General features: G+C 41.6%; 1 protein-coding gene across 4 annotated transcripts in view; it reads right to left on the minus strand.

The window, feature by feature from the left end:
- Rnf150 (ring finger protein 150) overlaps positions 1–16,438 on the minus strand; it is a 253,750-nt gene that overhangs the window by 51,667 nt on the left and 185,645 nt on the right. For all 4 annotated transcript variants that reach the window (XM_004868892.4, XM_021247717.2, XM_087193330.1 and 1 more), the window contains exons 5-6: positions 6,284–6,380; positions 758–968 (exon numbers count right to left, since the gene is read on the minus strand). In XM_004868892.4, coding sequence (XP_004868949.1) covers positions 758–968; positions 6,284–6,380 — 308 coding nt within the window. The remainder of the gene's footprint in view (positions 1–757; positions 969–6,283; positions 6,381–16,438) is intronic.

The raw sequence follows: 16,438 nt of genomic DNA on the forward strand, positions 1-16,438 counted from the left end.
CTTCAGGTCATGCTGAAAGGTGCCTGTCTAAAAGGCTGCCATTTTGTGCTGGGGACATAGCTCAGTGGGCACACACAAGGCCCTATTTAATTGTCAGTACTCAGATAACACAATAAAGTGATACCACTTAATCCAGGCATGGTGGACCACAGGAGTCCCAGCAACTGAGGAGGGTGAAGCAGGAGGATCACGTGAGCCCTGACACTTGCCAGCCTGAGTGGCTGGGACATAATTGCATAAATCCCAAAGTAGGCAGCATTTATATTGGAGTGCTAGAACAACAGAATCAGCTCTCTGCACACAGTCCAGACTAGCTTCTACAGCACAGGCACACTCAGGAGAGCTCAAGTGTGTATATATTGTAAAACACATAAGTGGGTGGGCTGTGCCCTATCCCACTCCTCCTGAGCATGCCTAGCAGATGCATCTGTCATCTTCCCTCCACCCTCAGAGGCCAGACCCATCAGCTACCTACTCCAGGTACCGTGCAGAAGGGGACATGGAGAAAGTGTAGTGCTGTTGTGTGTGGGGTCAGGCATCATGGTGTGGGCAGCAGGCGTGTGGACAAGCATGGCCAGGTCTGCTGTCTGCCCTGCTGCCTTAGGAAAGATCTGAGCTTGTAAGTGCCAGGCAGTTATGACTGTTCAGCTTGGCAATGTCATACTCATTTTTTTCCTCGAGGAAAGGTATCATTTTTTCCAATCCCCACAACACAACAGCCCTTTAGGCTCTGGGTCTTAAGCACAATAGAACTTACTGTTAGTAGTAAAGATGACTTCTCCCTCCTGGGGCATGGGGTCTGTGTCCTGGACCACCTGCAAGGCTCCCACAGTCCGGACAGCAGGGTCCAAAGTGACTGAGCTCTCGTTTACTGTTGTGTCACTTGCGCCTGTGATCTGGCTGGTTGGGGGACCTCCCAGGGAGCCCTCGAAGTCCGTGGGCAGGTCATCCATGCAGTCAGCATTGGGCTGTGGGGGGAGGGGAGGCAGAAAAAGACCTCTCCTTAGAGCCTGTCATCAATTTAAAGATGAAATGTCTACAGCTGGAATACTTTGTCTCAGTGGAAAACTAAGTATTTTTTCTTGAGCTACTTTGTTTAAAAACAGTCTGTATATGGTTTCATTAACAGGCAAAGACTCTTTAACATAGATTTTCCAAAGTCTCCTTTCCACAGGTTCCTTTCGGATATAGGGATAAAGTTTTAATTCCAGGAGTAGCAAGATCTCCGCATTTAAACAATTAGAGGGAACACATGACATTTATTTATAATGATAGAACTTCCTTATATATAGTGTTTACTCCCCATGTAGGATAGAGCTGGCAGCCTGGTAATTATTCTAAAGAGTCATGCACTGTTTACAAATACACTATGATATGAAAGCAGGAGGGGAACAAAATCTGACTCATTGCAAATTGCTCAGCGATACACACACATACATACACACACATACAGAATGGCAGGGTAAGGCTACTTTTTAAAAAGCTAAAAACCAACTTTAGAAAAATATTCCTATGTACTTAACATGGGCTAGATCATACATGAGTCCACTGTTAGCACCTAAAACAAGGGTGACAGCACCGGTTCAATCACACCATCATTACAGGGCCTCTTCCCACGCAATGCTACTGACTGCTCCCCTTGAACAGCAATGGAGCTTTTTGCCCTGCAAGGCAGGTGGCATTTGCTGGTGGTGTTGGACTCCTTCCTGTGTTATTGGGAAAAATCTTACTCTTTGGAAGTTTCACTCTATGGTCTTAGTTGTGCTGTATGAAGTAACATAAATTTATTTCTCTCTCTTCCATGAGAAACTTTTAAAATTACTTTCAGTTGTATTTTTCCTGAAGGCATGAAAGTTACTTTTAAAAGGTGGTGGAAGGATGTAGTCTTAAGGAATATTAAGAATAGCTTTGATCTGAACTTCAACTTTGTCTTGAAGGAGGAACATGATGTGATTTCCCCCTCTCAATGTATGTGGGGCACGATGGTTAGGAGTAAGGAAAAGTACTGGGTTGACACTATATTAGCATCACGATGAAAATGCTGTATTTAAAATTCATGAAAAGAGAAACTTACAATTCATGGCCTCCTGGGGAACACAAAGAGGAGATCCAAAGTACTACACTCATGTGCTATTTCTGCCCTTAGTAGGTAAGGCTAGTCTCTTGCGGGTCACATTTGTGTTTCCAACAGCCAGTTGGAAGTCTCCATTGTCCCCCAAACTCCTCAAAGCCAGCTCTCTCCTTCCTTCCTTCCTTCCTTCGGCTCCTCTGTCTCTACTGAAAGTGAGCCACTTTATTAAAATTCAATTTGCCAAAAGTCAATTTATAGAATGACCAATGCACTGTAATTAATAAATGTGACACTGGACACACGCACGTATAGTTATGAACATTTTCTCATTACTGGTCTAGTTCTTCCAGCCTTTCTCTATTGGATTTGTCTCCACTCTCTCACCAGAATGTTCTTTTTTAAAGAAAACCAGGTAGGATTGTTCTCTTCTCCATAGGAATGAATCACAATCTCTTGAGCACAACAAAACAGGTCTGCAGCCTGGTCCAGCCTACTTTGCTGGCGTCACCTTGATTCTCCTGTTTCAGTGCTTTAGCCTATACTCTCCCCCCTTCAGGATGACTTTTGCCCCAGTCACCCTCCCTTTCCCATTCTAAGACCTCAAACTGACCCCTGATGAATTCCTAATCACTCTAATTCTCAGGCCAGTGCCACTTTTTCTAAAGAGCATCCTCTCCCAGGTACTCATCTTTGACCCCACAGCACTTTCCATGGCACTTCCTCCACTCGCAGGTCACTTCCCACTGGTCCATACGCAGTGCAGAGAGACGTGAACACATTATACTGGTCCTCAATTCCAAGGCTCCACATAGTGCCGCTAGGTACCTAGTATTGTGGAACATTTCATCTGAGTCTCAGAATTCTACTCCAAAAACATGAGCCTATCAGTATCTGCCCAAGATCAATTAGAGGATTAAGCTCTATGGAAAAGTAAGATACGCTATGTAAAGATTTTTTTTTTTTATAGCAAAAGCAATCATGAGTCAGGTATCAGGGATAAAACAATTTCACCAGGAAGGCAAGGAGCTGGTTGGGTTTTCAACCATCCACAGCAGAATGCAATCATATGCAGTGACAACTGATATTTTAAAAAATGTTGAGTCTAGTGGTGGTTTTCATTTTTATGTATTTAATTTTGAGGCAGTGTGTTTCTTTGCTCTTAGTTTGTGGGCCAATAAGAACAGTGCTATATCCTTAACAGGAGAGGGAGAAAGGGCTAATTAGCTCAGTGGGACTTGCAGTTATGAATAATTTGGCTTTCGATATAACATTTCATAGACCATCCTCCTAGAGGCTCCTGGTTTATATCCTCTCTATATGGTTCATCAAACAGACTAACATTTTGAAAAGAAACAAAATTTATATACCTCTAAGAAAAACCACAATCATAATATTTAAAAAAGATGTCAAATGCTGTCTACAAATAAATAATGTATAGGTATTTAAATTTAGGTCAGTATGGGGAAATTCCTCAAATACATCAACTGCTTATAGAACTTGTGAATGCAGCAGCTACACAATGGTGATCATCGTCCTAATCATGTCAGGATAATATCACTATGGGAGGTATTTGCTGTCATGTGAAAGACCTCGTTCTATGGAAACTTAGAGGAGAAGTCATTAAAACTGTGCTGTCTTACAAAGACAGACCTGGGCCTGACAGACAGTAGGAGGATGAAGTACTGCAAGGCGGACAAAGGGAAAAAAACCACTTCTGAGTAAAGAACTTTCTCTTTCAGTTTAGTATTACATTTAAAAAACAGAATGGAAAAAGGTATCCATTGTTAAGGGAATTTCATAATCTGTGACATGTGCTGTAATTCTTTAACTCATCGTAGAGAAATCACTTACAAAATGAAAATGTCTCTAACTCTTGGCTTTCAATATGTACGTACATATATTTATATATGTGCATATATGTGTGTATATATATATATATATATTGCTGTATAGCACAGGCCATGTAGACACTCAGTTGAAAACAATAAAAACAAAATTATCAGAGTGACAGGCTCTTTTCAATTTTCCTGAAATAAGAAGAAATGGTATATGAAGAATATAAGAAAATTATAAGATAATCACTTTTTTTTTGGTACTGGGGATCGAACTTGGGTCCTTGCGCTTTAAGACAATCACTTTAAGCAGCATCAAAAGGGTCTCAGTGAGTATACACAAAGCGTTTTCTAATTGAGAAGGCTGTGAGCTTATCCAGGGATAGGGGAAGGGTGAAGAATAGCACTGAAATCCTTTCATTGGTGTATCCTAGGCAGGCACAGTGCTCCCCAGTGGCAGAAGGATAGAACAGAATAACACCCACAATTCCTCGCAGATTCCGATTCTGTCATTCTCTAGGACAAGAAGCGAAGAACCCTGGGGTGCAGCGAGGGTGGCCATATGCCTGGGGGATTTGTGAGAAGCAGCCCAGTACTTGTGCCCTGTTCTTAATGGAGGACATGCTGTTCTATGGGCCAAGCTGGGCGGGGGGTGTCACGTTCTTGTCAGGCTGGCCTTTAAAAATCCTTGGCAAAATCCACTCGATGCCACCAATATTTATTTTCCTGGGGGAAAGCATGCCAAATAAAATCCTATTTAGACTTGATGGGCTTCAATACTCAACTGCCAAAAATTAAAATGTTAGTAAATTTGGAAATTAGCCAAAAGGCTATTCAATTAATTCCATTTTAGCAACAATTAGCAATATTTAAACCTCATGTATAAGGAGCTTCTGGAGAAATTATACTTTCATAGGCAAAGTCTGGAGTCAAATACTCTTTAGTACAATATTAACTACAGAGGGTTGTTTGGTTTTATTGTCCTGACCAAGGAACTATGAGACTGTTAGGATCTTTGACACTTAGAATCTTTGAAAATATCTTGAGCAGTAGGAACTAGGTCAAACAATCAACTATATCCCTTGAATTATGAAGAGTCTAAAGATTTTGGAGACCAAACACACACACACACACGCACACATATATGCAAACAACACATATACACATCTTCCTTCTCCTTTAGAAGAATCAGCCACAGCCAGAAATGTGAAAAGTGCAAAAACTGAGTTTGATTTTTCAAGTTACCAGTATCTGGCTTGAGATGCTTGGTTTTTATTAATGTTTCATGTTCAGAGTAATTGATTTTCACCATGAATGCACTACACATTTACAACTCTGATCTGAAAATTTAATGCACTGTCTTTAAAATCTAGCTTAGAGCTATATGCATCACGCAAGTTGATTTGGGTTTGGCGTTATCAACTGTAAATCAGCCTGCAGCTGGCATGGAGGCAGCTGTCACAGGGTAGAAAATTCAGTGAATGAATGCCCTTCTGGTGCACTACGTGTGCTCTCTCCAACAGTGTCTCCCTGATAGTCCTAACTAGCCCTTTGGCATTAAAGAAAACTCTTACATATGATCTGATTCTTCCCTCAGTGACACCTTGGGACTATTAACATTCTCTCTGCCATCAGCAGAGAGGAGTGACAATAGGCAGGATGCAGCAAAGTGGAGCTGGGAAGTGGGAGGGAGGCTGGTTTCTGAATTCTGCTCACGTGGCCTCCTTGAGACAGCGCCTTATGTTTCTCTCACTTCTTTTTGTGTAGTCCATGGCTCTGGTGGCCTGGCTTGCTTCCTGCCCTCAGCTGCTTACAGGGAATAGCACACAGCAGCTGGTGTTTCAGAAGCCACCACTGTGGGGGTCACTTGATACAGTCCTAGGAAAGCCTTTCCCTGGAGCATCCAGCCAGCTGGTGGGATTCTCTGCCCTGGGGGAGGGGTAAACCTTAGAAGTCACTGACCCGGGAAGCAGCTGGATGGCAGTGCTGGAACAAGTGGCTCTTGGTCTACATGCTTATTCACTCAAGGTCCCTGCAGAGCTCCTTGATGACTGATCAAGGGTGGTGACTACAGAAGCAGCCAGTGTACAAGAGGCCGGTGTCCCAACCTGGCCCCCAGAAGACCTGCCTATGGCCTGCACAAGAGGCATCTCAGCTCACAGACAAATACAGTGGGCACGGGAAAAGGGTCAGGATGACCTCAGAGTGAGAGAGAGGGAGAGGGGAAATAGTGCCAAACCTGGAATGCTCTTGTGGGCCACATTAGGTGATGCCACTGTTATGTGATTGAGGGAACACAAAATCCAAGATGTTTTCTCCTTGCTTTGGGGGAAATTCAGGAAGTCAGACATTATGATGCTGTAGGCTGTGCTGTGCTTACCGGGATCCCTAGGGCTTTAAGAATGTTCATCTTGCACATGGGACAGGTGCGATGGTCTAGAAGCCAGGGGTCAACACAGGACTTGTGGAAAAGATGCCTGCAATGAGAACCATATATCTTAGAGCCGTGGTAAGTCAGAGACTCCCTACTCCATAAGAAGTCCAAGGTCGCTCAACTGCTCAGTCCCAGGCCAAGACTCAAACCACCTAACTCCTGGGCCAAGGAGCTTCTCATGCACCCTGTGGTGACGACCCAAAATCTGTCTGCATCCCAGCAGTGCCTTGTATGATTTGCAAACAACTCTCCCAAGTTCAGAAAAGGTCTAGAAGGTAAAAACAGATTTCCCTCTTTCTCAGTAGAAAGAATATTTAGTAGCAAGAATGCAATTGGGGAAACCTGCAGACTTTGCAGGATGACTTGATAGAGTCTGCTTTAAAAAAATACTCTATATGGGGCTGGGGATTTAGCTCAGTGGTTCCGCCACCTTCCTGGCAAGCGCAAGGTCCCGAGTTCAATCCCTGGTACCAAAAAAAAAAAAACCCCCAAAACCCCTACATTTCTTTTTCCATCATCAGAAGACTATGCAAAGTAAAGGCTGATTTCCATTAATGTTTGGGGTCTAACACAAAAGGGCAGAAGATATCCTGGAAGGATTTAGTAACACAAATGACTTTTTAAATTGCTCTGGTTGCTGGCTGTCAAATCAGAAGCCAGGGTCGATGGTTTAACACTGGGTGACTATTACTGCCTGTGCCCAAGTGCATGGCCGGTCTCATGTGCTAGTTGTTATCAGCCTCTGGCAGGAGAAGAGGGGCATAAAGATGGCTTCCTAGGTGAACTTTCTCTCAGGTTGGCTCACAAAGGCCCACTCAGGGATACCAGGAATCGTGGGAGTCAGAAGCTTGGCTTCATACTCACAAGACTCCAGTCACGGGCCAAAACATTGAGAATTTCCTGTCGGGGCGGGGGCGGGGGCGGGGGCGGGGGGGGCGGAGAGGAGAGAGAGAAAATTGCCTGTGTTCTAGGAGGGCTTTCTTAGAACATTCCATCCATGCCTGGTTCTCCTCAACAGGGCACTGTTCTTGAATACTTCCACCCCTTTCTCTTTCAACTTCTTTTGTTCTAACAGTTCTGGAAATCTCATTTGCTTTGTGTTAGAGGGCTTTGAGCTCAAGTTCTCCCAAATCAGAGAAGAGTTCAAAAAGTGCCACCTTTTATATTGACATTCAGAACTCACGTGCTAAGGATGGGATTAGAAAGAGGACAGTAGCAACTAGGACATGATATTTTGTTTCCGGACTGTTGCTGAGGCTGCCCTGCAGATTTAGTGCTTGGAAGGTATATACCACATTCATTCCTTCCTTCCTTCCTTCCTTCCTTCAACAAGAAGTATATGCCAAGAATTGTGCTTGACATCTAGGATCAGCATTGTAGTGGCTTGGTTCCTTCCCTTAGGGGCCAGAACAGGAGAGGCAGGCATTAATAAAATATGCAAATAGATGACAATGAAAACAGGTCAAAATACCACATCAGTAGAACAGGAATTTGGTGTCAGGGCTTATAACTGAGAGATTCACCCAACTTCAGGCTCCACCCTCAACAAGTTCCTAACTAAACTTGCTCACGAACTGGTGTTGCTACCGGGGAAAATGTCAAGCATTCTCTGACGGTCCCCAAGAAGCGGGTGACTCATGTGCTTTCTGCAAATGCATGACACATGGCGCAGCAGCAGGACCATTTCTTTGCTATTTTAACATGTAGAGAAGTCACTTAATGTCCTCAGCTCTGGGTCACCTCTGGACATCTCCTTAAGCTCCCATCCACAGCACTAAGGTTATTCTCCAACACCCCATGCTTTTCCTGTACTGTCATTCTTGCCTCCCCTCTCTGACGGTTAGTTTTCATGCACCATCTTGGGGAGGCTGTCTTACCCAGTTGTTCAATCAGCACTATCTATGTGTTGCCCCGAAGGTGCTCTGTACATGTGGATTGTGCCTACAATCAGTGGACTTTAAGTAGATCTTCCTCTCTCTAATCTGGGTGGGCCTTACCTAACCATTTGAAAGGCCTTCAGAACAAAACTGAGGTTTCCGGGAGAAGAATCTACCTCTAGGCTGGAGTATCAGCTCCCGCACAAGGGCCTGCAGCCTCTAGGCCTGCACAGTAGACTTCAGACCTGCCAGATCTGCACCCACGTCACCAATTCCTTGAAACACATGAACATCTCTCCCTCCATCTCCCACTGGTTCTGCTTCTCTGAAGGATCCTGCCTGATACACCCTCCAGTCAGCATATCCACTCACCCTCCAATGACAGCAAAATCTTCACCTCTTTGATTCACAGTTGCATCCCTATCATCTACAATAGTTCCTGGCACACAGTTGAAGCTCAAAAAGCACTTGCTGCATGAGTGGATATTTGCTTATCCAAGACCCAGCCCACCTCCCATCCACACGTGCTCAGCATCTCTCATTCCTTCCCCCTTGCTAAGTCTCTATCCCCTTCACTGCTTTTCTCAGCACAGCTCTCTTGTTCATCATCTCATCATCTTCCCCTGTCTGTTACTGCATCCAAAGTGCTCTCCATGCTGCCAGGCCCTTCCTGTTCTCTTCATCCCACTCACTGTCGCCAGATTTATCTTCCAAAAATAGAGCACTAGTTACATCACTCCCTTGTTCCATTCCGTTCTGTGCTAGGAGCCGGGTATAATGATGGATAAGAAGACCAGCTCTCTCCACAGGTGGTACCTCAGGCACAGCACAGTCCTCCAGCAAGTCTTTGTTAGGGGAAGACCACTGAAAGCCCACATTCTTGGATCCATTGTGTTCAGGCTTTTCAACCTGTGGCAAGTTACCTTAGCTCTCAGACGTGATTATTTTATCTTATAGGTATGGGGTTTGCAAGTGAATGAACCTGGGTGTGTCTACAATGTTTGTATGAGAGAGGGAGAGAGGGAGGGCCCACAAAATTTAAAATATAAGTTCTAGCACTCCTTAATTGTGAGCTACCATTAATCTTATTAATACCACAGTATGATATCTTAATTTTAGATATTACGTGGTTACTGTGATTCCTGCTTTTTAGTATACAATTTTTTTTGGGGGGGGTACCGGAGATTGAACTTGGGTCCTTGGGCTTAGAATACAATTTTTAATGGAGAAAGAGAGCAACCACAAAATTTAAAAACCCAAGAGTAAAAAAAAAGTGCTAAAATGACATATAAGATGTTCATAATTATTAGTAACTGATATTCACTTCTAGCACCATATTCACTATGCGAACTATCAAATATAACTATATTCTTATAATTGAGAGTGCAATTTTTCCTCTGTAAGTAGAAAGAAAAATAGATTAAAGAAATACAGCAAAAGGGAAAGAATCTGGAGTTTAAAGAAATACATGAACAATTTAGTAAATATCTATCTCTAAGATGCAGTAAATCTCAACTCATCTTTCTTCTGTGATTCACAGGACAGCACTGCCCCTTCCCATATTTTAACAAATGCTGCATGAGAAAGGACATGTAGAGGAACAAGAGGACAATCTACTCTATCTCTTTTAACAATCCCAGCAAATTGAAAATCCAACAGAAGAATGATTAAAATTGTTCTTCTTCATATTCACCAGGGAAGCAAACATTCTAGAAAGAGTTCTTCCACCCCTGACAAGGGAGAATGCAGACAACTGCTGACAATGCTGAGATCGTTATGAAGAGTAAGTTCTCATTTTTTTTTTAGCAGTAATGACAAACCAAGTTAAAATAATTTCCTCATCTGTGGATCCTTGTTTTTTATTGTTCTTTCACCTATGCGTGTGATTCTTTCAAAAATTAAATGTTATTTCTTCACCACCTGGAGAAAGAAGGGGCTATTCTGTCCCATAAACTGTTCAGTTTTATATGCTTGTTCCACCCTACACCCTGTAATTGAGATTAGGATCCTGTGGGTTTGGGCACCAATGCAAGCTGTTTCATTCTTATGTGTCAGTCAGGCACCTAAGAATCCCAGATTCCCAGGTAACATCAGTTATCTGAAAAAGATATCCAGTGCTTCCATGGGTAGCTGAGATATTTCTTAGAGCTTCTGAATCTTATTTGCAGTTATCAATGAAGTAAGAGTGAGTTTTGAATGAATGAATACTAGTGTCAGCATCTACCATTCACTGCATCTCTACTATGTACCAGGTATGTTACATATATAATTCATTCACAACTGTTGTTTAAGGTAAAACTATAGATGAGGAACTGAAGCCCATTAAGGTAAATTATACAAAGAGCTGGGAAGGTGCAGAGCTAGGGCTCAAACCCAGTGCAAACCCATCCCTCCTCCCCAGTGGTCATGGATAAGAGCAGTAGTTGGAGGTAGTCACATTTTAAATTATTTCCCAATGTATTTTATCTTCCTGCTTCAAACATTTAACATCCCTGAGCCTTAGTTTATTCATTTATTAATCAATGTTACAGGTGCACCTTACCTGAGGCAATCAACTTGCCTCAGGTTAATGGACTGTTCCTCTAAAAGGCCAGCTCTTCCTCTTTTAAGCACACAAAAAAGATTATAGGCTCTCCCAGTGGTAGCCATGATCCTGTGGCTAATTCTGGCCAATAAGCTCTAAAGAGTAATAACAGAGTTCACCTCAGGCCAGGGCACATAATCATTAACTTGTCAATGAACAATGCTAAGATGGCGGCTGCTTTGTTAGTGTGTCTGCCATGAACTGACTCCTTCCACAACACATTGGACATCGAGCACTAGTAAGGAATCTTTGCTGTGTTGGGCCAAATGAGAGTTGGCGTTTTTTGTTACTGCAGCGGAGCCTGGCCTATCTTGAATAGTAACATACTGTAAAGGGTGGTTGTAAGGATTGGATACTTGTTTGCAAAGTGATTACTTGATAAGCGTGAAATGGATGAGTTATATTAACTATTTTAAGTGATGGAGCTACAACCTGAAAAATGACAAGCTATTAACAGATAAAAGTCAAATGTCATGGAACTAAGGGAAAAGAGTAGTTTGTGAGGAAATTAGAAAATTATGGAATATAATAAAGGTTTTGTATAGCCTAAAGGACGGAAAGAACCTTGAAGTGTGGAGACTGGAGGAAAGAACTCCAAGGAGAGGGAATTTACATGAGTCAAGGTGAAGAGACAGTATCACAATGTGTGTGGGAAACTGAGGTGAGTTAAAATGTAGGCTTTTTAAAACATAAGGACAGAAAGTAAAGTTGAGAAAGATGGATCCAAGTCAGCATTTTGAAATAATCAAGATGGACTGCGAAGCAAAGAGGTACAAACAATGAGGAAAATAGTCATGGATTCTAATTTTTCCTCATTCCTTGTGGTGATGGGCTTATCACCCAATTATTTCCTCCTGTATGATTTTATCCTTCTATGTCTCCTATGTGGAGCACCCCTGTCGTGGTGAGGAGGCAGTCGCCACTTGGGTGCTTGATGTGGACCAAGCCAGGTGAATAGACACACCTGCCCCTCCTACCATCAACTCCAGCTCACGGGGGCAGTGCCTCCCTGTGGTCATATTCCTGCTGGGCCTGGGCTTGATTAGAAATGGTTTGAACGATTAGAAGAACCTCCATTTCTCTGATTCCCTTATTTAGGTTATGTAAACATCGTTTAAAAGCAAAGGGAATAAACGAGATGTCACCCAGCTCCAGAAACAGTAGTAACAATATTCTGGCTGCTATACAAGTAATTCCTGTGTTTGGCAAGCTAATCTGATAGCAGTCCTACCTGATGGAGCAGAAAGAGGAGAGGTGGGGCAGCAGGAGGAGCAGTAGCAGAAGGAGAAGGGAGAAAGAAGCTGGGCTTGATTTGGTTTCCTTGGGGTTCTTAGATATGTGGCTTACATATGTGGCTTTGGGGTATGTGATTCAGATGTTTAATGGATTTTTTTGGGGGGGGGGTACCGGGGATTGAACTCTGGTCCTTGTGCTTGTGAGGCAGGCATGGGAACCACTGAGCTAAATCCCTGGCTTGATTCAGATGTTTAGCCAAAGCCATATTCCTAGAGATGACAGGTCAGCAGAGTTCCCACACAGAGTAGGGGTCAGCTGGGTGAAGACAGTGAAACAGTAGAAAGAGCACCTGCTCAGGGGGCAGGAAACCCGGGAGGGCTTTGGGCCCTGAGACCCACCTCTTTGAATTAAGATTGTCTTTTAATAAAATCCTGGGGCTATAAGGGTATTTGATCTATCTACACTACAGGCTGATGTGAGATATAAATCAGACATTATATGTAAAAGGGCTTTGCAAACCCAGTGGAGTGCTTTTCAAAGTTCCAGTATTATAATACCCAGTCCATTATTTTATCCACTCCTCCATTATACAGGGTTTAAATAGAGTGAAAGAAAAACAAAACAGTAAAACAAAACAGTAAAACAAACTGTATCAGATCTTCTGGCTGTTAAACTTGATTTCTTGTGAAACTACAGTGGAAGACATCGATACTTTGGGAATGCAAGTTGCAGGGGAATTTCAGGACCCTCATTGTATAGCACGTCTGGCTCCTTGAGGTGCAGAGGAAGCAGGCTCTGTGCTCTGAACTTGACCCTGATCTAATTATACCATTTGGCTGGGGCAGCAAAGCTGGTTGGCATTCATCCTGTGTGTCTGGTTTATTGAGATAACTGGGGACTAGGACATTTGGAGTCAGAATGCCATATTTAACAAGGTTATTGCAGTGCAAGACTTCTGTCCTAAGGCGGCTCTGGCTCTGCTGCCAAGACAACAGAAGTGATCTACATCTGACAGGAGCTACCAGCACTACCACCTTCTTTCATTTTCCTTCCTTTAATCCCCTAATTAAGTGATACATAGTCACTGGCAATTTATGTAGGCAGTGCACACAGAATCTGGAAACAAAGAAAGATGATTAGAAACAGATAAATGGAAAAGAAGGTGTGGCATTTACACACAATGAAACACTACTCTGCCATAAGGAAGGATAAACTTGAATCATTTGGAGGAGTATGGATGCACCTTCAGACCATAATGTTAAGTGAAATAAATCAGATGCACAAGTTTAAAAAGCATATGGTCTCTCCTCTATGAGAAACCCAAAATATAAATAAAAGATAGATAATAGGAAGTAGCAAGATAGATCTTTAGCACTGGGAAGGGGAAAGCGGAAGGAGGGGAACAGGATTCAAAAAAAGGAGCTGGGATGTGTTGTGTACGTGTACCGATTCCTTATGAAGAACGTGATCATTATGTACTACAAATACATACCCCCAAAAAGGAAGTGGTCCAAGAGACAGAGGGAAGGGGAGGAGGGAAGGGGAAGGGAATAAAAAAAGAATTAAGGCCGGGGATTTAGCTCAGTGATTTAGCTCACCTGCCTCGCATGTGCAAGGACCCAAGTTCGATCCCTGGTACCAAAAAAAGAAAAAAAAAAAAAAAAAAGATGTGTTATGTACATGCACTAACTTCCCACGATGAATGTAATGATTTTGTACTGCAAACACATACTAATAAAAAAATGATTGGAAAACAGCTTCAACAACGTTGAACTTAAATTTCAATTACTATAGAAGTGAACTAGTGTTTTTAAAAATTGTTTTCATTACCTTAAATGAAGTTGTAATATACAATAGAGTGCATATGTCCTAGGCAAGCTTGAGGACATCTTACTGTAGGGATAAGCACAGTTTTGCCTACACCATCTGCCCCAGTACCTCAGGAAGTCCTCTCTTGCTCCTTACCAGTAAGCACCCACTCCCTGCCACGGAACCACAGTTTTGACCTCAGCCGTGATAGCTTAGTTTTGCTTATTACTGAATTTCCTATCAATGAAATCATAAAGTTTGTATTTCCCACCCCAAACAATGTTTTTCTCATCAATTTGTGTCTTGATGTACATTAAAAATTCTTTTTATGGCAGAGAATCTCACTGAAGCGATATACCACAATTTGTCTACAGATTTGTCTGTTCTTACATATGTGAGTTATTTTCATTTTCTGACTATTGTTAATAAAGGTGCTATGGCCATTTTTGTGCAAGATTTTGGGGAATATATGCATTTATTTCTCTTGGGTACATATACAGGAATGGAATCGCTATGTCACAGAACAGTATGTATTTACTTTATTAGATATTGTCAACAAATTACAAAAGTGCTTGTGCCATTTTAAACTCCCACCAAACTGTTTGACTTTTTATTTGGCCAAGTATGCAAAGCTATGTTCCTGAATAAAAAGGTCTTTTAAAAAATGGTTTTCATAAATAATGACTATTGAGTTGGGAGAAATATACCATCATAAATCTTCAGATAAATTTCAAAAATGTAGTTCAATCTATCATTTATTTTTTCATGGGGAAGGTTTAAAATAAGGAGGTAGAGACAAAGCAAAAACAAGACAAGGATGTTCATTATCACCACTCCTGTTCAATACAGTATTAAAAACTCAGCCACAGTAATCAGGCACAAGAAAGAAATAAAAGGGATATGTATAGTAAAACAGAAGTCAAACTGTCCTTATTTGTAGACAATATGACCCTTTACATAGTAGACCCAAAAATTTCCCTCAAGACTCCAGGAACTAGGAAAAAAATTCAGCAAGGTAGCACGATACAAAATCAACATATGAAAATCAATAGGATTCCTCTGAACCAATAATTAATCCACTGAGAAAGCAATTAGGAAACCAATGCCATTCACAACAGCTTCCAGAAAAATTAAGTACTTAGGAATCAACCTAACCAAGGAAGTGAAAGATCTCTATAATAAAAATTAGAGTACAGAACTCCAAAAAAGGAGAATGAAGAGGATATCAGAAAATGGAAAATATTTCCTGTTCCTATATAGGCAGAACCAATATTGTCAGAATGGCATGCGTGTACATACACACATATAAAATACAGTTCTAATCAAAATACCAACAGCATTCCTCATTCCTCACAGAACTAGAGAAAAACAATCCTAAGATTCATATGGAACCACAAGAGATTCATAATAGCAAAAGCAATCCTAGGTATCATGAGCAAAGCAGAAAGTATCGCAGTCCTGAATTTCAAGTTATATTACAAAGCTATAGTGATTTAAAAAAAAACAGCATGGTACTCACACAAAAAGAGACATATGGATCACTGGAACAGAATAGAGGATGCAGAAACAACCACAGGCACATTCAGTCATCTGATCTTTGACAAAGGGACTAAAAACAAGCTGGAGGAAAGATAGCCTCTTCAATAATTGGTGCTAGGAAAATTGGATTTCTATATGGAGAAGACTGAATCTAGGCCCATATCCATCACCATGTAGTAAACCAGAATTAAAATGGACAAAGACCTAAATGTTAAAACAGAAAGACTTATTGTATTGAAAGATAAAATAGGTAAGACTCTTGAAGACATAGGCACAGGTAAGGACTTTTTGAACATAACTCCAACTGAACAAAATATAACACCAAAAATCAACAAATGGGATCATATCAAATTAAAAAGCTTTTGCACAACAAAGGAAACAAGGTGAAAAGACAACATATAAAATGGGAAATTTTTTTGCCAGCTACTCCTCAGAGGACTAATACCCAGAATATATAAAGAACTTAAAAAAATTAGATCCCTCAAAATAAAAGATCCAATAAGAAAATGGGCGACTGAAATGAGTAGGCACTTCCCAGAAGAACAAGTACAAATGGCCAAAAAAATACATGAAAAAATGTTGAACATCTTTGGTCATTAGAGAAAGGCAACTTAAAACAACACTGAGATTCTATCTTACTCCAGAAAGAATGGCTATCATCAAGAAATCAGCCAGTAACAAATGGTGGCAAGGTGGTAGGGAGAAAGAAAACCATCTTTCATTATTGGTGGGGCTGTAAACTGATATAACCGCTATGGAAATCAGTATGGAGATTCCTCAAAGAACTAAATCCTACTTGGCCTAGCTATTCCCTTTCTTGGTGTCTTCTCAAAAGAGTTAAAGACACACACAAAGCCATGTTTATAGTTCCACAATTCATAATAGCTAAATCTTGGAAGTGGCCCATGTGTCCATCAACAGATGAATGAATAAAGAAAGTGTGGTGTTTATACACCATGGAGTAGCACCCTGCCATAAACAAGGATAAACTGGAATCATTCCTATGGAAATAGATGTACCTTGAGACCATAATGATAAGTGAAAGAGATCCGAGAT

This window comes from Heterocephalus glaber, unplaced genomic scaffold (genome assembly GCF_053883595.1).
Source record: "Heterocephalus glaber isolate CG9 unplaced genomic scaffold, H.glaber_assembly_v1.0 deba00001587, whole genome shotgun sequence".
Classification (NCBI taxonomy): Eukaryota; Metazoa; Chordata; class Mammalia; order Rodentia; family Bathyergidae; genus Heterocephalus; species Heterocephalus glaber.